Genomic DNA, 23406 nt, shown 5'->3' with positions numbered 1-23406 from the left:
GTGCATGTCAAAAAGAGATAAAAAAGAAACATATTGTATGTACACAAAAGTTGATGATCAAGAGATTGCTGTAATGTACAGTTCCAAGCGCTAGCCAGTCAAATACGCAATCATTTTAAATTCAAAATATTGCTTGTATGAGTAATTCCTAATGAGGCAATCTTCAAGACACTAAGAAATCACTCTGTATGTTAGAAATGAATCTCAAATTCCATGAAAGTAAATTCTCTCAAATCTGCACTCTTAAATTCTTCACCCAAAATTAATTCATGATAATTCTAAGAAACTGTATTACAATTGTTTAGGGGGGCAATAGTCCAAGTATGCATTATTCCATCTATGTCTATGAGCCTAAACCTTTGCTGCAGCCAGGTTGCTACCCAGTGCTGTTTCAGGTTCTTCTGTTTCTGTTCCTGTATTTGTTGCTGATAATGCAGAAGCTGTGACACAGTAATTTAAACTGTATTTGACGAGGTCCCTTCAGGAGAACTTGCAATGCTTGATAGCAAGGACTACATAGACTGCATACCAATGATTGGAAGTTGATAGATCTATCCTCTGTTTAGAAAATACAAAGTCCAGATAGCCACCACAACCTTTGACACTCATGTCATTCTGACACCTAAATAACATTCTCCCTTGCCTTGCCAATGCAATTTGTCTGTACCTCCTGAGAACCAAAAGGATGGGGGGTTTCTTCCAAGGTTTTCTTGTAAACAGGGTGTATCATCACAGAGCATATAACCAGAAACACTACAAAATTGTATCCTGCTCTGAGGGATTAAATTATTTACAGGTAAACAAGAAATGGCAAATGATAAAGCAAGAGAAGTTACAGTGCTTGTGCACAAAATCAGTCTTTTCATCTCCTCTTCATATTGATACAGTTCCATGACCTGCGAAGTCTCCATATTCACCTTAACCATCCTTTAACTTATACATGACAGCATTCTCTTTGCTGTAAATTCTTCAGGGTTACTGTCTATGCATTACACTCAATGGATATGTTGTGTCCTCGACGACAGGCAAGTTTTCTTATAGTCATTGGGTCCTATGGTAGCAATGAGGTGGATACTTCTTTGGGTGAGGTCCCAGTCTTCATCTTCACCTTAACCATCTTATCACTTATCCATTACTGCTTTCTCTGAGATGTGAATTCTCCATGGGTTAGAGTCTCACATCACATTAACCACTCTCAGGAGAACACAACACAATATATACTGTTGCTCATATGGATATACAAACCATCACCTTTTATGCCGGAGTGTTCCATGGTGCATGCTGGAAGCAGTTAATGAATCTTGGTAACTAGGTGGTTAACTGGTAATAGATGGGTGGGTGTAGGGAATCTCACACTCATCTGTTACACCTCAGCACTCTTTTTTTTGGTTGCTATCAGGAGTGGAGGTCTTGCTGCCCTCCTCCCCCACTTCCTGTTGAAGTTATAGTAAAAGTTTTAGCAAATTGCTACTGAAATGAAGTTTGACAGGGATGTTTGTTGATTAGACATGCAAGCACGTGGTACATATATGGTTTGTGCAGGCTCCAAGCGTACACTATTGCAAATCAGACATCTAAAAATTATTAAAGGGTAATACAGGGAGCTATGATACTTTTCACATAAAACAAACAATATTTTTTTCAGACTGCTTAGCTTTTGTTTTATACAGTTCTGATCATTATTATTGGTGCAAACCACTCTTTTTGTTTCCTTAGCCCCATTTATAAAACAACTGCAGGAATACCCAAAGTGAAACTAGGCTTTCAGAGTGGGGAAAAACCAAACAAATTGACAACACACACAGGAATGGTCTACAATGAATAAACCACTAGATAAGCAGTCAGAATAATACATGTTTCAAGTCTAAAATGACTACTAACCAAAAATACATAGTAAAGAAGGTGTCACAATGCAAACTATCTTCCCAAACCTAGCCTAAGGTACTGGGCCCTACCAAAATCTGGCCCCTCCCCAACTTAACCTGAAAAAGACTAGCGTAAGTCATAAAAAAAATTAAGGGGTTGCAGCCTAGTCTTACCTCCCCTATCTTAATCTAGGGTACAAGTTCTACTTATTTCTAAGGGGTTGTTGACATCCGCCCCCATGGACACCCAATGCTAACCTTGCACTCCAGAGGTAACTAGTAAAGTTGGCACCCCTGCCTCCCCCTTAGCACTGTACACAGCATATTCCTTACCTTGGGTTAAGAAGACTAGAAGGCAAACATTTCTTCCTTTTTGTCCCAGTCTTGATACGATTTCAGTTAGCTGTACAGAGTGTTTTCTGGAGGAGAGGCATTTACAAGTGGAAAGGACTACTACTAGATGGACATAACGCTATTTTTCTATTTCTTGATTTTATAAGACTAATGTTACATTAACCATTGGCAAATATTGCACACAAGGCAGCAACTGTTTAACCGAACACAGTATACTACTGTGTAGTGAAAACATAGGGAATTCAGAAAACATTTGAGAGCTTCACCAGATGGTTGTTTTCAATGACCAAAAAGTTACCAAACTACTGTGTAACAGAAGAGCAAAACATCTGCTCCAATTGCTACAAGCAACTATCTCTTTCCAAACAACAACAATGGACTTGAAAAATTATGCATCTTCATATTTTTATTGTTAAATATGTAAATTAGCTTCTTGTCCCTCATTTTCTATATGGAAAAAATGCCAAAAATGACCATCATTTAACCATTTCTGATATTGAATTCCATAATGAGGAAGAATTAAAGTTGTAACTATTACATATTGCTTTTCATAATTCATTGCATCATGCTGTCTACTGCATTTAATTATTTCCATACTACTATTTGAGTAAATATTAGGTAGTGTAGGCATACATTTAGTGATTATCAAGTTTAGAGAAAAACTGGGAAAGTTTGACATCTTGGACAGGTGTATGCCCTATCCAATCTACGTAGGTTTATGGCAGAGTAAGATTATGTGTGACACATGTTTATAAAGTTATTGTTTTACCATTGTTGGAGCAAGGTTCTCCTGCCTGGATGCCTTCAACCTCCTAAGGGTGTAAGATTGTTCAATGTGATAGCTTCATTTTCCCTATCCATTGTAATTAACATGTGGATCATCACTTCAGAATAAGCTCAATTTCAACAAAGTATTGGTGCATGACCCTTTAACCTTACAGACTAAAATGAACTTATGAGCACTGGGCTCAGTAACATCAAGTGTGAAAGGAACTTAAAATTTTTAGTATTGGGTGGGCTCAGTAATACTGAGTGTGAAAGGAACTTAAGATTTTTAGAACTGGGTTGCTTGACAGTACCAATACTCTGCAACGCAAGTAACATGCACCAGTTGTTATGCCACCTTGATTTTTTAAATTAATGTAATGGCCTTTTGCACATGTTCCAAACACGAAAGTTTTCTAAATTTAAATAATAAGTAACCTATTTGATTCATATATAAATTCTAATCCCAGCTACAGAATAAGCCTTCTCCTTCTTGCCATGGAAGGAAATATCCACTCAATCTACACCTCAAAGAATTAGTTGAAAAAATGGATACTGAGACTTGAATCTGGAAATGAATTTCTGGTATTCCAGAGCTCAATCAAAAACCTATATGTCCTTTTCAGGGGAATGAGCTTATCATTGAGTCTGGTACAGACCGACCTCTAAAATTCGGCACTCCATGGTCCGGCAACTACCACGATCCAGGATTTTTTAATCAACCACCATTAGTTCTTGAGCGTTACAGGGCAGCGACACGTCATTTCAACTTTTTGATTTTTTCAGATTATGGAACTGAAGTTTGCTCCATAAATACATAAGCACAGCTTATTTCCAACGAAAGCATTCTGTGAAACTCAAAATATATAGACAGCACACTAAAGAACCGTAATTTGTGTATATATTCGTGTATCAAGTGAGCACTAAAATTTCACCCAAAAACATGATTTCATCACACACATCATTTATAGCCATGATGTAATTTCCGTATTTTACACTAGGCTACACTTTCTATGCCTGTCTGTTTCAGTAGATACCGCTCTTAATGCATATTATATCTGAGTTAGCTTTTAACTAATAAATAGGCCAAGAAGCAAAAGTTCATTACGTTAAATATGAATCTTCCTGCATTAAATCTGGTTTACCAACCTTGCCACTTGTCTAAGAATTAATTTACTTTCTTATAAGCAACAACCAATTACTACTGCGTGCGAGACACTAGCATAAACAACAGCAAGTACTGACATAAACAATCGAATAGAGAAACAGCCGTTCGCCTATGTCAGTCACCGTAACTAACATACATTTATCGAGGGTTGCATTAAAGTTGTCGGCTTGTTAAAAATTTGCTAATTTTCAATACAAATAAAATAAATCTTCATTCATTCCTCATGTAATGGAGAGGAATGTTATGAAAGTGTGCCACAACATTTGCAGTTGTAGCTGTGGCTGAAGAAATTAATAATGTGCTGGCCACAAAACATTTGGAAGAGGCAAAAGTAACATCTGATACTGGCGAAATTACACCTTTCCCTCATTTAATTTACTGCATTTATAAATAAAAGTTGCATTTTTAAACCAAGCTTTGATAATTTACACCAAAAAATACATCTTCGAAATGCATATCACTTAGCAACTAATACAGCGATATGTTGGTAAAACACAACCAGCTGATGATTTTAAGAACGTTAGCAGCACCAGAATGGAATGGCGCCTGATTGGTATGTTCATAAATTATAATACGATAACACTAATTATTATTCTTAATACAACTGTATTATGTGACTTTTGCAAATGGATATCCATCAGTGTAACAAGCTAACCAAGGCACACAAAACACACATGGAGGTTTATAGAAACAGAAGCAGTAGATTTTTAGGTTTTTGCTGAAAACGGAAGCCAGAAAACTTAGAAGTGCCAAAAAACACTGAAAGGTGCCAGATCAGAATTTTATAGTCCGCTTGTAAAGTGGTTTAAGTTCTGACGTAGCGAAGGTGTAAGCATTTCCAGGGAGGTGCTTATGGAGCAAGCCAGAATTTTCATAAGGAACTAAACCTAATGAATGACTGTGATTATTCATAAGCTTCATTCTACTTTTGAGAACACAGCAATATGTACGTGGGAGCTGGCAAGACTTTGTTCATATATAGGTTTTTTTGGGGAGATTGTCATCCAGAATTTTCTGCGGTCCAGCAGTGGCCTTGTCCTTAGGGTGCCAGTTTTAAGGGGTCGTGCTGTACCAGCTACAGGTTACCCTACATTACAGCTGAAAGTTCTGCTGGTAACAGCAATTAATATTTGAGATATATTTAATCTCAGATCATTACCTTACTTCCCAACCAATTTTACAAATTAGTAAAATACAACAAATTATACCAAAATAATAAAATGAATTCTATAATAAAACACTTAATTAAGTAATAATTATAATTTCATTCAAGTCTATCACTTATCAAAAAAATGAGACTTGACTCAAATGCACGGAATGCATTTGTCATTAGCTAAAGTGATGTTAATTAGCTAGTGTAGTCCACCAGATCACCGATGGCAAGTAAACCTGTCACTGCATCAAGTTTAAAAGATACTCATCACAGAAATCCACACCAAATACAGAGCACCCTAAGGATATTATTTGCATAACACATGTACAGATAGAACAAAGTCGAATCAAGTTATAATACCCTGTTTAACTGTGACTTCTATCACAACAAATTATAAGGGAACTTTTAAGTGTTTCAAACAACGGTGGAAATAACTGATTTCTGTATCCTAGCATCAGAAGGTTATGAAATGCTATTTCTTGGCTGCTGCAGCCTGGGCTGCCTTTTTGGCTTTTACCATTTCAACCAGCTCCTGAAATAAACAGAAGTAAACAATTAAGCAATTAATTTTACAACTACTGTAATACCCAAAATATTTCATCATTCAAAACTCTAGTATACTCTGATAGGTTCAAAAGCACAAAATTTCTAAATATTAAATTTAATTTTTTTTCCCTAAACATATATCTTTAAATAAACAAGACACCCATTTAATTTTATTTCAAGCTTTAAAATGATATAAAACGGAGACTGGAATTTGTTTCCACTTTCTGTAAAATATGAATCTGTTACCAAGAGGTCAGTTATCAGCTACTGCTTCTAGCTTTCTCATAGTAAATCTAGTATCCAGTCTATGATGGTTTGTTAGCAGTACTAATATGGAACTTACAACTTGAAAAAAAGTAGGGAATTACCACTTACATGGCACACTTATTCCTAATTTCTACCCAGTTTCCTCACTTTACTGTCTAGACTTTCAAATACAGAATATGATATGTAAATCAAACATTCTTCACACTTTTCAAGGTATAAGTCATCAGCAGTCCCCAATGCAAGCTCCATTGTAATTGTCCAATCTTTAATTCAGTGACATTTAGAAACTCCAATTCAGACAATTTTCAATGCATGGCACCATATTGCTCCAGTGTCCCAGGAACTTGAAGACACCACTAACAAAGGTCAATATAATTTCTTAAAACAATATAATTAGGAATTCCGCACAGCAGCTTTCATCCTGTACCATTTCTACTTCACTCTAAAATGAAGCTATTGCTCAAAATGTTCATTACAAAATGTAAATAGATGAACAACAGATTTTTATAAATTCAGAGAATAAAATGGCCATACTTACTTTGTATCGCCTCATGCAATCCTTTTTCGTACGATTTGGAACACATTCAGCAATCCTTTCCCACCGATCAGGCGTTGATACAGGGAACGTTTTCAAAGCTTGTTCTAAGAGGCGTTGTTCTTCAGCTCCCCATGCCATTGTATTCATTCCCAACATTTCCTGAGGCGCTGAAAGTAATGAAATTATTTCTTAAAGTTACTCATATTACATATTCATATTCTGTAATGTCTTAAATAGAAAACTGAATAAATCTTCATATAAAACCCTTTATATCATTAATTAATCACAGTAAAATAATACAGTTAAAACAGATATACCAAGGGCATAAAAAATATCTTTTAAAAAAATATTTCATATCATTAGTATTCCTGGTGCAAACAGCTGAATGGTTAACTCATGACACTTTCTTCAATAAAGGGCTATAGGTCATGGAATTTTACCTATAAAGCAAAATAAAACAAAAAACCATTTTAGGAAATAGAATTAAAATTAATTTTCTAAACAGCTGTTGACTCATAAGCTCCCTTGGATCACATTTTCTTTAGATATTCAACTGTATCTGCCACACAACCCACATTATGAAAGACTGGATAGAAATATAGGAAATCATTGGTTAACAGACACACAGCAATGAAGGAATAGTGCAAGGAAAAAATCAAGAGAAACAAAGAGGAAAAGAAGGAAGACTTTCCAGGCGAAAAGAAAAGAAGAAACATTAAGGTACATTTTATGACTGTACTTACTGTCAAATCTTTGTGATGCAGTAGAATCGCTAATCTGAGATTTTCCTTGGGCCTTCTCTACACTTTGATACGCATTCTTATTGGCTGCTTCTTTCATGTGTTGGTCTGAATGCTGTAACTCTTTAGCTTTGGCCAAAACCTCTTTAGCAACTCTTGAAATATTTGTTGCAGTGTGTTGATTGATATATTCAGCAACAACCTCCCACCTTTAAATAAAAATGTACAAAGAAATACAGTTTAGTTATTAACAATATGTACATAAATTGTTTTAATAATCTTTTTAAGCTCAACAGTTCAATATACCAGTAAAGATCTAATTTTTCTTTGATTTTGCTGAAAAGCAGATGTTCAAAATAAAAAAATGATTGAACTTAACTAGGCAAATACTGTAATGATGTTTATTACCTGTAGGAAGACTGAGCCATTGCATTACATTACTGTCATGTATTTGCACTACTTTTGAAACGTATCTAATCAATGTTTACACTTAAATCATCAAACAGGTTCTTATGGCCACCTTTTCCTTTCCGAGATCAGATGTGAAATATGATTTTTCCACTCTGTTCTGCGTATTTTCTGCCTAACTGTCCTTGTATGTTTAACCCTAGTACTCTAGCAAATAGTTATTTCAATTGCAGGAGACAATTATAAACACAAAAGCTTTTGGAGGTAAAAATTTTATAATTAAGAATGTTTGCTTGGATCCTATGGTACTAATGGGAAATACACTTCAGCTGACCAAATCACTTAGCCTCGCACAATGCCTATCATTTTAGCCATTCCAACAGATGGAATATGTAAATTACTTAAATCTTCAAAAGGCTCCTAAAAATATCTTCCTCCCTTCAAGGTTTTATTTTTGTCTACAGATGAACAGATCAAAGCATTTTTTTATTTCCACAGGCACCTAAACCTTGTGTGCAAATTACATGTAACCTGTTTCTAAGAAGGATGATCATATTAAACCTTCCAACTACTGTCTAAGTGTTCGTAGTTTAACCAACGCTATCCTTTGAAGCTAGTCAATATTCACCTTTTCAAACACTCAGCTCCCAAAGCCTTTTTCCTTGTCATCAGGATGGTTATGTTAAACAAACTCAACTGGTGATTTCCCCACTCACCTAACCAATATGAGGTAATTTTTTCTCAGTAACCTTGAAGGATCTTAAGTTAATGACCACAGCTTTTAAGTCTGGTACACTGCAGTGTCACACAAACTCACTGCTTATGATGTTTATTCTACCCCTCTGTAAACTAATATAAAGTTTCTTTGTAGATGATGGTGTTAATCTAGTTCTTTCCTTATTCCTACTGATGTCCTTTTGGGATTTATTTTCTTTAACCTTCTCCTCTCAAAAATAATCTCAATTAAATCCTCATGCCCCACCCTTGCCAAGAGAAACAATTCTCTTCCTAAAAAACCCATCCTTTCCTTCTGTGAGTCAATCAGCATGGTCTGTCTTTCTTTCTTTCTTTCTTTCTATTTCAATAACATGGAATATTCAGACTTCCACTATTTTTTAATATTTAAACAGGTATCTTAAGATGAGTCAAAAGTCACTTGGCATAGACCTTTCTTGCATTCAGTCTTTTACTTGGACAGATAAGGCATTTTGTCTCACCATAATTTTTTTTTCTATTAACATTGGTCTGAAACTGATCTCAATAAAAATTTCATAAAATTTACAAACCTTTTAGTTGTTCCAGCTGGGAAGAGATTCACAGCCTTGATAAGAAGCTGCAAATCCTCTTGGTTCCAAGGTTTACTGGAAGAACCATCACCCCCTGAACCACCTCCACCTTTATTTGCAGCTGCAGCTCCTTGTTCTCTTTCTCGTTTAATACGATTCTTGACTTCATCTATCTGGTAAAACAATAATGCAAGCTTATAAGTTAAAACAATTTTTAAACAAAGCTACTCTAAATTAAATAATAATACAGTAAAGGTACCTATATTTTACAAGTATCCCAATACCAGTGGTAATACATTACAGTAAATTCAAAAACTGATCATGAATTACATATATTTTCAAAGTATTTTACCATGTTTATCATAAACTCTAGAACAGCAGTCTTACTTGATATGCAACAATAATAACTATATAACATCTTAACAGTTTCGAAGGTTACTGATAATATAAGACCAAACTTGCAACAACGAATATTTTTGTATCACAAAAGGATGGTCATGCACTCTAACAATAAAATAAAACTTAAAGCACTTAGCACAAGTATATTTACAAAGTATATAGTAAATGACACTGATCACTTGACACAGAAGGATTTGACAGAGGCAATAATAACCATCCTTTATCATTAACATTTATGTTTTACATCAGGTTTTCCTGTTAGGGAAGTTAATTTCCAGTTTCATATCTAGCACACTTTCTACCTCAATCCCCACCTATTCCAAGTTTCCAGCCAGGCCTTAATTAAAGATTTTTTTCTGGGGCTCCCAACTAGCTGGCATTTTATCACTTCCATATGTCACCTATCTTACTGATTGCTCCTCACCCCTATCTTATCATGTGACAAATGTCAGTGCACCTCACATGGTGCACCACTGGCATACAGCCCTTTGCTACTTCCACATTTTAACATTTTACTTTACCTCCGTTCCTGTTTCCCTTCTTCCATTTTGCTAACCAACACCTTTAACTTTTACTTCTTAGGGCAACAGTGGGTTCATCTCAGTTTCACCTCGAGTTGATATATACTGTACTAACTATGATGAGCTCTGTATAAAAGTCTTGGAAGGTACAGTATATATACTCTACCAGTCCACTACAACACATTTGCCAAATTTATAGTAAAAAATCAGTTCAGGTATGTAAACATATGTAAAACTTACAGTACCAAGGTTCCTGAGCTATCACTAAATAAATTTGGCAGCAAAGATAAAAACAAATAATCTAATTTACTGATGATTTTTCTTTGTAAATTCATTTCCTATAATCAAATACCAGCATTTAATGTATATGATGATGAATGACAAAATAAAATTTGTGAGAATGAAAAGGAGCTGGTTACTGAAGAGTAGAAGACAGGTCTAACTGAACCCACACAAGCCACTGTACAACAAGTCATGAACTTTCATTTTAAAAGCATAACAGGTTAACTAAATCAAACAGCCAAGCAAGACTTACATTTCGAGATCATTCTCAAGAGTTAACACTTACCCCTTTCATTAAAACATCCTTTCCTTTAACCTTGTCTTTTCCTGCTGATGACAATTCTTTGTTGAGTTCCTCGATTCTTGTGAGTTCCAAAGCTTCACATAATAGCTCCACATCTGTCATCAACTGCACTTTCTCATCTTCGTCAGTCGTGTAATAATTATGATCCTTACACATGGTACGAAGATTCTGTATAAAGAAGTTACATTAGCATATTCAAGTGACCAATATAATCTATTATTTTCATATTTCAGCAAATGTTCCTCCTACTAATTCAACATTCATAGAATAGCTTAACATGATATTTGTGGCATATACTGTAGTTGACAAATCAACAGGATTTCGTACATAAATACCATATTGGCCAGCATATAAAACGCATCCAAATTTTGCAAGCACATTCTGGAAAAATACACATACCCATCTTCTCCCTAACCTTCAGTCTTTCCCACTAAAGTTATTCTGAAGCTCTTACCTACTGGTATTCAAGTATTACAGTGAAGAAGAAAAAACATTATTTCTTCTTCTGTATTATCAAGATATCAAGGACTCTGTCCTTTGCAAAATATGCATTTTTCTGAAGCATAGCTATAGCCTTTGCCTAAAAGGGTGACTACCATAAACCAAGCCTATCATATTTTGTCTTCTTCTATCTCTCTCCTTGCCACATGTTTATTAGTGATACTGTAATCTAAACCTACCCAAGACATATGCATTGCTGTTATTCATGTTTTATGACATTAAAAAAATCACTGTGGTACCAAAACACTTCATAGTTATTTTTAAGTGGTATGCTTCACAAAAACTTAACCACAGTACATGATTAAAAATCTGTTAAGAAGTTGACAACTAACAAAACGCAATGTTCAATAGACACAATCACCAATGCATGACGACTGAGTTTTACAAATGATGAAGTTAAGTTAATATTTACCAACATCTGGGAGAAATGAATGTAATACAACGTTTAGGAAAATCATACTGACACATGCACAGTGACTACTATTTAAACTGTTGGTGCAAGGTGACTACTATGTTATTTACAAAAGCACCTTATGATTAGAAATTTGTACATAAAGACAACTGGTATTTATTGAGACTCTGGATAATAGTGACAACTGAAAATTTGGTAGTTAATTGATAACAAAAACTGATAGAATGTTTTATTCCAGTAATATCTTTCATATTCAACTGTATTTCTTGTTTGTATATAAATTTCATTTCTTGTTTGTATGTAAATTTTATATCTGTAAAACAGTTCCAAATTGAAATGTAGTAGTACATTTGGTAGCACAGCTCTTATATCAGATGTCTAATTTTTTTATAAGAGACTGCAGTAGTTATGTGTAAATATGAGAGTAGGATTTATTACTAGTCACTGAAATTAGGTTCTCATAGCTCATAGGTTAAACTTGCAACATTTGACTTTCATCTTAACAATTCACCATGAATTTCCATGACCTTTTTCATATATACTGGCAATTATTATTATTATTAATAAGATAGTTTACCCAGACCACTGAGCTGACTATCAGCTCTCATAGGGCTGGCCTGAAGGATTAGGATGAAATACCAGGTCTAGGCCATAGGCCTAGAACTAGGACCAAATAGGTCATTTGAATGAGTGAAAATGAAGTTTAAAAGAAAAAACTGTATAATGAACATGGTTTTACACTGAAACACACGTATATGATAAATACAATTGCTCATTTCCTACATGCAAAAATAATAAAAAAAAGTAAAAAATTAAAGATTAAAAAAAAAAAAAAAATAAAAAAAATAAAATTAAAATTCAGAATAAATTACATCATTTTTTTTATTCATTAAACGCCATATGGGGTTCTGTGTTTTCATTATTTACTTCATGAATGTTAAAATTGGGATGACTGAAAATGTAAAAGATTCTGACAAAATTTCCCCCACTGATTTATTTCCAAAGGTTGATACTTGCTGTTGATTATATTTTGGACAGTCACACAACACATGTTTGACTGTTATCAACACTTTGCATTCTGGTCATTTGGGAGGAGGAGGGCCATGTGGACTGTTCATCAAGCATCCATGTGTCAAACAAGTATGGCCTATTCGCACAGGCGTCAGAATTACTTGTGTGCGTCTCTCTCTGACATCATGAGCTCCATTTTCCAACACTGGATTTTATCTGTTTCAATTTATTATTTAAAGGTTCCTTGTTCCATATATTTTGCCATTTATTTATGCAATCACTAATTGGGATTTCTGCATCTGCTCTTGCTATGTGGACTGCTTCTTTAGCTGCTTTATCAGCCTCTTCATTTCCTTTAATCCCTACATGCAAATATGGTAATTTAGGACAATACTGGATTCTATAGTTTCTTCATTAAAAGAACTGCCTCTGGTAGATCTTCATTAAAAGAACTGCCTCTGGTAGATTTTCAAGTGGCATTAGTTAGATTAGCAATCGTTACTTTTATTAACACTTCTTTTCTAACAATATTCTGAGCAAAAGATAAATTATAAACACTGGACAAGATAGGAGTCTTTCTTTGCTGCAACAGATCTTGCTGAGGAGTACAACCTCAAATGTTGATAAGATGAAATCCAGCACATGGCCCTTCCACCTATACCAGGTATTACAGCTTATGTGAATATAAGCTTATTTATTGTATGGGCACAAACAGTTTGACATAAATGATTGGTGTTAATGATGCCATACAAATCTAATTCTCCTGTGAATGTTATTAGAAAAACTGCAAAATGTAAAACTGTTCTATGCCTACTTTTCTCTCTTTCTTGAAAGCCTTTTTAAGTGCTTCTCTCTCCTTTTTCTCAGCATCTTGCTTTGCTTTCAGTTCTGCTTCTTCGGCTTCTCTCTTCTTTCTTTCTGCTTCCTCTGCTTCTCTACGTATCTGAAATTGCACAAATATATAATTACATATGATCAAACTTTTTAACATATGAAACAATGGCAAACACATATGTTTGGTCAGTTCTGTTGAATGGACACAAATGGCAGAGGATTAGTAAGATGATATGTAATTGGTATGTCACTGACAGTGAGTTACAAATGAGAGAATTTTAGGAGTGGGCGGAGAGACAGATATTTTGAAAATGCTAGAGGTATCTTCAAGTGCTAGGATGGAAGCATCTGAAAAGCTTATGTCTGGTAAGAAGGTGGGCACAAGGGAGAAACTTGGATAGAACTCATGCATCTGGAAAGGATCAGAAAATATCAGAAGCAATGACTGCCAATGTCTTGGAAGATATGGCATATTGAAAAGAAGATTAGTGTAACTTAAGCACCAATTGGATAAGTTTGTAGATGAAAAAATACCAGTTTATAAACCTAACATTTGATTTTTCAGTTACTACTTCAACTCTCTACCAGATGACATGGATGGAAGGATGGTCCCATCAATATAACAGATTAACCCATTCTTTAAAGGGTCCAACAGGATGGAAGAATAGTTTGCTAGCCAGAACATTTGGTACTTATAAGAGCTATTTAACAACTGCAAAAGACATTTATTTCAAGACCAACTAACAATGACTGTAATTAAATTATACCTCAAAATTTTTAAGCACATTTTTGCTAATCTTCACACTACTTTTAAAGTTTCTAAAAACTCCCAGTCAGTGAAAAAGATAAAGCACGTCTTCTAAATGAGCAGTTTTAGTACATTTTAAAAATACAGTATAGTTATATTATTGCATTGCACTGTAGTCCAACATCATGGTGACTATATCCACAATAATAGCAATTTTCAAGAAAAACTTGATGCATATAGCCTTTCATTTCTGAAAAAATATCTATAAATAAGAGATTTTCAACATAAATAATTTCACTCAATGATGGTTAACTTTTACCTACATCTGCTGTACATAAAACTAAAATTCAACAGATTTCTGACTTACTCTTTCCTCTTCTTCCTGTTTCTGTCTCTGGGCATCTGCCTTTGCCTTTTTCTGTGCTAATCTTCTTTCTCTCTCTTCTTCCTTAAACCTGTTGAAATGTGAACAATAATTTTAGACAAGGTACAACAATCACAAATCCAGTACTGTGCTACATTAAAATAAAACTTGTTCTTCATTACAGAAAATAACCAGCAAAACTACAACTAACTCAAGGAAACCTAATGAGATTCATAACTGTCTTCAGCACAAAGTCAATTTCAGACAATAAATACTATATACTTTAAATGATTTCATTATCTTTTGTGAGCAAAATGACAATCTCATAACTGAGATCTATTGCCCCAAAAATGGTAGTTTTACATGAAAACAATTGCTAAAATATATTTTTTCTACAGATGAACAAACTTACAAAACTTGGCAATTCTCAATGTCATCAAAGATAATTTGGGGTGCATAACATGTGCTAATCTAGTGTTCAGTGCCATTTAATTCCTCTCTACCGTCTTAAAAACCTAGATTTCTTAGTGCTTTGGGTCAGTTTAATAACTGGCTTTTTGTACAACACTTGTCCAACTGATTCACTTCTAGTTGATGCAAAACACCAAGATATCAAGTATCCTCTATGTTTCATAAATCTTCAGCAAAAACAAGAATTAATTTTCTCCTAGTGTTTCTGATACCCTTGGCACCTATTCATTTAAAGGACAGGCTTCATGGAGTCCCTTTGGTTGGGTTACACTTTCCCATTACTTCTATTTTTGCACTTTGGAGCCATATTCACCAATTTTCACTGAATGTAAAAAGAAAATTGGAAAAAATGGGGATATGAGCAACTGCTGATACATCTGTTTACAGCTGATACTCATGACAGACTGCTCTACATAAATATGAGTGGAATGAATTAAGATGTCTCAGATGACACACATAATATAAAATCAAATAATGCAGATTAACCTGAATTTTTCTAACTTAAATGTTTAATATTCTCAATACATACACACTGACTTGGCATATTATGCTGGACTACTGTTTATGTGAAATTCATTAATCACAATTAGATTCATTCCATGTGGAATAAACCCAGATCACAAGCTTGAAGAGTTGAAAGAAGAAAGGTGCCTTTACAGAAGCCCAGCAAAATGTCCACTGTCTGCCACCAACACCTCTTACTTCTGTTAGACTCTGACTGCATCAGACATATGTGGGGATTCTTATACTTAATACTAAGTTCTTTCCCTATTATTGTACTACTCCATCCTTTTCTTTCTAATGTGCTTTTATCATATTCTTTACTGATATTTGTGTATATCTTCAACTGCTTTAGCAGTTTTGTAAGGATTTGGTAAATCTTTCCTTTTCAAACCATTTGCTTCAGTTAGCACCTTCTTTTGGTATTAATAAGCTCCTCTTACTTTTGTTTTGTACCCAACCTTCCTCCCTGGTTTAGCCCTTAACGAAAATTTTCTTTACTTCTCCTATATTCAGTAGTGTCTAATATCCCCAGTTCATGTGGTATTAAGCTTAACACCTGGCACTTTTATATATATGATACCAAATCATACCTGAGATTTTCAACAAAAATTTTTTTTATGAATTCACAGTGAATTCTAAAATTATTATATATATTAATAGTGAGCTGATCCCCTCCCTTAACAATAAGCTTGGAATTGATGTGAATATTTTTCTTATTTACTTACAAGAAATTATTCCTTTCAGGTGTTTACAGTAATTTTTGTTTGTTGTTCTGGTCACAGCAATAGTTGCCTTGTGTTTAATTTCTGTCTTTATATCAATTTTCTTTGATGTCTTTTACTATGCTACTGTTACATTTCCTCTGATTATGCTGATTTTCTTGTTTCCCTTGGGGATGCAGGTACTTTGTAGTGGTCCTTGTGTTAGTTTCATTCATGCAGTTTGTCTTGTGCCATGCACAGTCCTTGAGGACTCAGGTCGTCAGAACCTTCCTTCGAGGGACATTCTTCACATACAACTGACTTCTCTAGAGGGAATATCAGTTCTCTCTTACTCTTCTCTTTTAACAGGTCTTCAACCTGCCTCTATCTTCAGGCTTCCTCCTGAAAGGAACAGGCTCCTCTGCTTTGACTCCAGCACTTGCACAGACTCACATGAGCCATAAGTTGCTTCTTGACTGTGGTCCTCATAGTCTTACTTGTCTCTTTTTGCACAACTACAGAACACAATCTTCACCAAGGCTGTGTTGGTGCTTGCCCTCACACCTTCCAAGTGCTTTGATGGACTTCATATCTCTTCTGATAATCTCTCTGTTTCACCAGGAGTTCTCTGATATCCTTAGAGCAAGCATTTGAACTTGGGAGATTTCTTTCACATGTATATAACTATCCTTGTGGCACAGTAACTGTGGACACTTCACGTCAAGTCTGATCATTGCAGGTCAACATACTGTACTTATCTATTATCTTACTCTTCATGACCTCATTCCTGTTGCACCATGGACTTGTGCTTTTCTAGAAGTACCTGCCTTTATCCCTCAGGTTGTACAGTACTATCCATAGATATGACTTCCACTGCATTCCATTGCATAAGGAGACTACCTGGATTTCAAAAGTCTTCGCTGGCTCCGCTGTCCACATGAAATGGACTTCTTGCTCTGGGTCTTCTGTTTTCTTCAGAGGCTCTTCTGCTGTATCCTCACCCCTAAATTATAATTCAGGCTAATCATGATTGATGGGTTTGTGTAACAAACAACGTTTTCAAAATAATACAAGATCTTATACTGTACAAACTAATTAGGCTAATCATAATCTTCAGCACTCTCCTCCCTTCCCCTTACTCTTCCAGATGAGGTTTGGCAGAGAAGAATGTGCAACATTGGTGGGAAATAGTGGACTGCAGGCTGATCAGTCCACTTTTAACTCTTCAGTTCAGTGCAGCTGGGTCCAATTTACATGGAACAAGGCTGATTATGATTAATGGATACAGTATCTAATAATACCTCTTGTTACTGAAACAACTGCTCAGATCAAAACAATCCCTGATCAGAATAATATGAGTATCAAAGAGATTACTTGTGCAATCAGTTATCTTTTGGAAAATATCAGTGACAAAATTTCAAAAACATTTTTGATGGTCAAAACACTGACACACAGCTATCTTACTTTGCAATTCTTGGGTCACAAGCATATGCATTATCGACTAATCTCCGAAGTCGTGACATTTCTTCTTTCCGACGTCGGGCCCTTTCTGCTTTGTTCTGTTTTTCTATCCAACGGCGTTCTTCTCGACTATAATAAAAAAACATTGTAAGAAACAAATATAAAAACCTTTTAAAACTTCATAAATGGCATAACTCCAACATCAAACCAAACACCTAAAGAGAAACTAAAATTTATTGTGCATGGAATCACCATGATGCCTTATTAGTAAATGCATGTGCTCTCGTACCATACGAAAACAACAGCAACTGAAGGCTCACTTTTTCTTACTCAGTTCACAAGGATGTACATCAGTAAATTTCTTCCGGTCAAAAATTACTTTTGCTATTTACGTGCAGTTCTAAACATTTTCATAATTCAAAACTGTCCAAACTGCTCTTCTTGCAATGAGAAAATGTATTTTAAGTTTTACTCATCCTATTTGGCAACAATGATCCCCCTAAGCAAAGTTTTTATAACATTAATTCTTATCAGAAAGCATCAGTTATGACCATTCTATAGCCCACTACAAATCTCACACCTACAGTCTTTACTTCACAAAGTAAGAGCTACTCTCATATCATTACCATCACCTGAACCCTCATGGAGCCATGATCTTACCAAACCCTCAGTAATGAAGACTGAACATGCAATTGCAAGATACAAACAGGGTTAGAGGGTAGGCACTACAAATAGCATGGATACATTTGAATGAAAGAAAAAAAAAAAAAAATTTTATAACAACCCCATCCATCACATCATACCCGAATTGTTATTTTGGTGGAGGTCAAGTTAATATGGCATGTTAAGGTTTATTTAAAGAGTTGATGAACCAATTACAGTGCAACAATGCACTCAAACTTGATTTAGTCTCATGAAGAATTATACAGAAACAAGCTAACTAAAAACTGAGATGTAAGAGAAAAAACTTTGTATGACTATTTCTCTGACTGGAAAAATTTATGGGTACAAAGGTGTTAAAGAAAACAGCTTCAGTGTCTTCCTCCTATGGTTAATGTTAAGTGTAATATCAATAGAGATACAATAAAGTTGACTACCATTTCCTTTCTTTCTTTAAATATTCAGCCGAAAACCCTTACAGACAGTGTCAACAGACTATAAACCCAAGAGGGTTCCAAAGAGATATCAACCTGCAGAGAGACAAGTTATATGAAAAGGTGATAAACAAATAAATATGAGGGAATAGAAAATAAACCCGATACACCTGAATTCAGGAGACATTAGCAGAAAGCAGGAATGAATTTGCTCCTTGCTTAAATATTTAGAGATCACAAGATCCCACAATTGCACTAGGCAAACTATTCCGCATTTTAGTTGTAGCCAAGATAAACACCTAGAAAATGATGTGCTGTTTGCTGAAGCACCCTATTTAATGTTGTGAACAAAAATACCTAGGATGGGTAAAGAAGAGTGAATAGAATGTCTGTTGTTCTTCAATAAACATAGTGAACTCACTTTACACTTATGCCACGTCAACATTAAAAGTTAATGAAATAAACCTGACTGATCACATAACTATCCAAGGGTTTGCGATGAGAGTCAGCTCCAGAAGACCACACTGGAGAAGTGCTCCAAACAAGGAAAAAGAAGAGTTAAAACATTTAGATATCATAGCTTCACCACAAAGCACCTGACATCTGAAAACATTTCAGCTAGATAACAACCTTTTGAAACCAAGGAAGCAATATTACATATATGCTTTCTCAAAAGCCAATTTCTTATCCAAAGTTACACATAAAATCTTAAGAGAGTCACTGACATTCAAAACCATATTATTTAAATGTAAATCCAAAGGCAAAGTGTCCAGAATTGGTTATAACACTTGCATCATCAGCATATGTAACCAGTTTGTTCTCTACACCTTGCCACATGTCACTAGTATAGGCAGTAAATAGCAAAGACCCATTGCTAGAAAGTACAGACAAAAGCAGGATACCAGTTACAAAAAAGAACCAGTACAGATACAAAAAACATGCATTACACAGAAAAAATATTCAAGAAAATTCAGAACCAGATATTGAAAACAATACTGGGACCCTTCAATAGAGCTGCAGTCACCTTGGCAGGTCCAATTATGAGGTGGTTCATGGATTGATAACTGAGGGTCTGGGTGGTGTTAGGGTCATAAGATCTTATGTTCTTCTTTTGAGAACAAAGGACTGTGAGTCTGGAGATAGTCCTAGACTGTGATGTGGGCATAATGTGATTGCTCAAGTTGTTATGAACAGCTACACAGACAAGAGAGCTGTAATCCTACACAAGACAGCAAGTTATCTAGGATGCCTGGTTGTTTTCCATAAAACAAGTTGATTAAAAATCTTTAAATCTTCATAAAATATTTCTTCAATCTGCCCTCTTCCTGCCAGGCCTTAGGAAATCATATCCTTCATCTTGTCTTCCATTCTTTATATTATCCCTATGATCATCTCTAGGCCCGAGCTCGAGTCTCCGGCTGGCCAATGAAGAATTAGAGGAATTTGTTTCTGGTGACAGAAATTCATTTCTCGCTATAATGTGGTTCAGATTCCACAATAAGCTGTAGGTCCCATTGCTAGGTAACCAATTGGTGCTTAGCCATGTAAAATAAGTCTAATCCTTTAGGCCAGCCCTAGGAGAGCTGTTAATCAGCTCAGTGGTCTGGTTAAACTAAGGTATACTCAACTTTTCTGACTGATTGGTACTCAAGTTTCTCATCGTATAAACCTGCACCCACGTAAATTAATTCCCTGACTTCTCTTATCACTTCATCCATAAAATATCAAACAGCTATGGAGACATAACACAACTGCTGAAGATTCACAATTATAATGAATCAGTCATTCACCTATAAACCCAAACTTTAAATACAAGATAAGAACAGTTAATGGCTAATTATAAATAACCTTTTACTGTGCATATTCCAAACCTTCCATACAAAATCAATCATGTTTTCTTTACGTCTCACAACAAAATCAATCATGTTTTCTTTAGATCTCACATAGATTTCCCAAATGAGGAAGAACACTAACACACACTATGAATGAAGTTCAGTACTTACTCTTGTCCTTTTTCCTTTTCCTCTTCGTCCAAGTAAGAGAATTCTCGCCAGGACTCAAAATCATACCAAAACGAGTAAAACCTATCAACCTGGAATAAAAATTGAGTATTAAAATTTTTCAGCATCTGGAAGAACATTATCATATTTCCCCAATACCTGCTTTTTACTTTATAAAATTATATAAACTATTTCTCATCCTACTCACTTTGTCTACTATTTTGACTTCAATTTCATCATTCATCAGAATGCACATTTTGTAAGAATGTTTAATTTGAAGAATGTCTGACAAAATTATTTTAATATACTACTAATAAAAATGTACATTATTAAAATTTCAACTTATTTTAAAGGTTTTCCATACTGTACAGAAAGTACAGTAGTTGTAAAACTTAGTTACATCAAGAAGCAATTTCTGAAATTTTGAGTAACTTTTTTACTAACCTACTTGGAATAAATGATTACAAACCTCAATACAGAGCTCTTATTAAAAAATGTAATGTTTCCAAGCAAAACCTATCAATCATACATATGACTACATTCGTGGTCTCCAGTGTCTAGAGATTGAAGTATGGTGGTTTCATGGTTTATATGCACCTAGATCCTTCAGTACTTATCAATTGCCTTGCTCACTCTGCATGTAGTGAAAATAAGGCAGCAATACTTATAAGAGAGAAATCACTATAAGACTGGTGGACTTGTCGGCTTGCATCAGAGCTATGTGGAAGAATGACACCTTGGAGGATGGTGGGGGTCAAACATTGGGTAATGCAGATGACTGGCACTGGTGCCATAGGAACTGCAAAAAAAGTCCCATTTCTCAACTGCCTCACAGCACTTGCAAAGATGAAAATCAAGTTCACTGAACTTTGTCCTTCTCCTATCACTGTCACCTCCATCTGAAGAGGTCATGGACAAAGTGGCAGCTGAACGAGAACACCAGTTTGTGAGCAGTGAGGGATTCATCAAGTAAAGAATGAGCAGTGAGGGATTCAAGTAAAGAGTGAAGGCAAAACAGATAAAACTAGACAGATGAAACTGCATAAAAAACAGTAAAGGGTATGATTAACTTAACTAGACAGAAGTTTCCCATAAAAAAGTAAAGCAGCAAAATATATGTATCATAAAAAAAAATTTTTAATGGTATACTATGGTAAATACACAGAATTTACTACAAGTAACTGGAAGAAAAGAAAAAATAGCAAAATATGGTATAATTAATCTTTGTTAAATTACAGAAAACATTTTTCAAAACAGGGTAAATAAAGTAAGGGAATGCAATCCTGATTAGTCCCTGAAAACTAACTAATTAACACTTTACTAAGTGGTTCACTTACCATGCAAAAAATTATGAACTATACCCAACACACTAAAATAATATGGTAACTGAAACAACACTTGCAAAAAAGCTACTTGGCCAAAAGAACAAAAAAGGTAATTACTGCACTGTACTCTGTTAACAATTATAATCCGTGATATGACACTGATGACTGAAGTACATAATACAGTATATAATTTGCTTAAAAATGACATAGGGCTTAAAGCAAAAGAAACCAGCTGAAATAAATAACTAAAAGAAGGCTTTGGAAAATAGCATTAAAAAGCAAAGGAAAAGGAACACTCAAGAAATATCACAGAACTATTACAGCACTAAAAGGCCAGAACTGGTTTCTTCCACTGTCAAACAGATGGGATACTGATGATTCTAAGAACATCACAACTCTGATATTTAGCACTTGCAGATAAATAAGTTGTGATTCGGCAAACACAGAAATGCAAAAATTACCCCATCCACAGATAAGGTAGATTTTTACCACTAATACAGAAGAGCCCAGAAAATATAGGGCAAGTAAGGTAACTTCAAGCCAAGCACCAAAAAACAAAGCAAATAAACACTGCAGCACATAAAAAATATAAGATTACTATAACATGGAAGAAACCCAGCAATGAAATACTAAATGCATGCAGACCTAGATGTAGGACCAAGGAGTGGACTGAAGTTTGCCTTGAGATTTTTACCTTCCCCACTTACTGAAGCTTGTCAGCTCTATAACTAAATGATATATGAGGAAAAAACTACATAAAAAATTGAGACACTAATGGCCAACAGATAAAAGACCATGTTTAATGCTAACAAGAACTCACTCCTGAACTACAAGTAAAACTTGTTTGCCAGTTAGAGGCTAAAGTTCACCTCTAAACCTTTATCAAAGCAAAATAAAAGATGGAAAAGTTATGAGATTACATACATAACACAGGATTCCTAGGCTAGAATGAAACAAGTACGTGTATAAGAAATGGCTAAATTCTCAGGTTGACCAGAGTTAACATCAGATAGCTGCACCTTGTGAAGTTCACATCTCAAAGACAATCCTGGTAACAACAGAATTCTCCTGATAAAAGAATTCTCTTTTTATCACTTACTGACTGCACTGAAGAAAAAAAGTGGCTGAAATAAACGATCATTATGAAATAATAAACAATTAAATATTATCAGGTGCTAGAATACCAATCCTCTGTGAACACACAGAGTACAAGACAAAGGCTGTTTACAATGTTGCAGCCTCTAGGGGAAAAAAAGATAATGTACTAGTTGAGATGCAACTGAAAATCCAAAGGATACGTATGCGTGGAGCAACTACCTTCCTCTGTATGATAGGGCTGAACCTGGGAACATGCAGGACATGGTATACAGTAGACAATACCTGT

The 23406-nt window shown here is 35.0% G+C and overlaps 1 protein-coding gene across 1 annotated transcript in view; it reads right to left on the bottom strand.

Moving 5' to 3' along the window:
• Positions 1 to 5397: 5397 nt before the first annotated feature.
• LOC136854041 (dnaJ homolog subfamily C member 2) overlaps positions 5398 to 23406 on the bottom strand; it is a 28774-nt gene continuing 10765 nt past the window's right edge. Inside the window, exons 6-14 of the mRNA XM_067130100.1 lie at positions 20701 to 20789; positions 17607 to 17732; positions 14470 to 14557; positions 13335 to 13463; positions 10579 to 10764; positions 9091 to 9263; positions 7400 to 7605; positions 6657 to 6823; positions 5398 to 5837 (exon numbers count right to left, since the gene is read on the bottom strand). Coding sequence (XP_066986201.1) covers positions 5778 to 5837; positions 6657 to 6823; positions 7400 to 7605; positions 9091 to 9263; positions 10579 to 10764; positions 13335 to 13463; positions 14470 to 14557; positions 17607 to 17732; positions 20701 to 20789 — 1224 coding nt within the window. The 3' untranslated portion in view covers positions 5398 to 5777. The remainder of the gene's footprint in view (positions 5838 to 6656; positions 6824 to 7399; positions 7606 to 9090; positions 9264 to 10578; positions 10765 to 13334; positions 13464 to 14469; positions 14558 to 17606; positions 17733 to 20700; positions 20790 to 23406) is intronic.

Source organism: Macrobrachium rosenbergii, chromosome 28, assembly GCF_040412425.1.
Source record: "Macrobrachium rosenbergii isolate ZJJX-2024 chromosome 28, ASM4041242v1, whole genome shotgun sequence".
NCBI lineage: Eukaryota > Metazoa > Arthropoda > Malacostraca > Decapoda > Palaemonidae > Macrobrachium > Macrobrachium rosenbergii.
The sequence above is the reverse complement of the archived record's forward strand: the minus strand, read 5'-3'. Positions and strand labels throughout refer to the sequence as shown.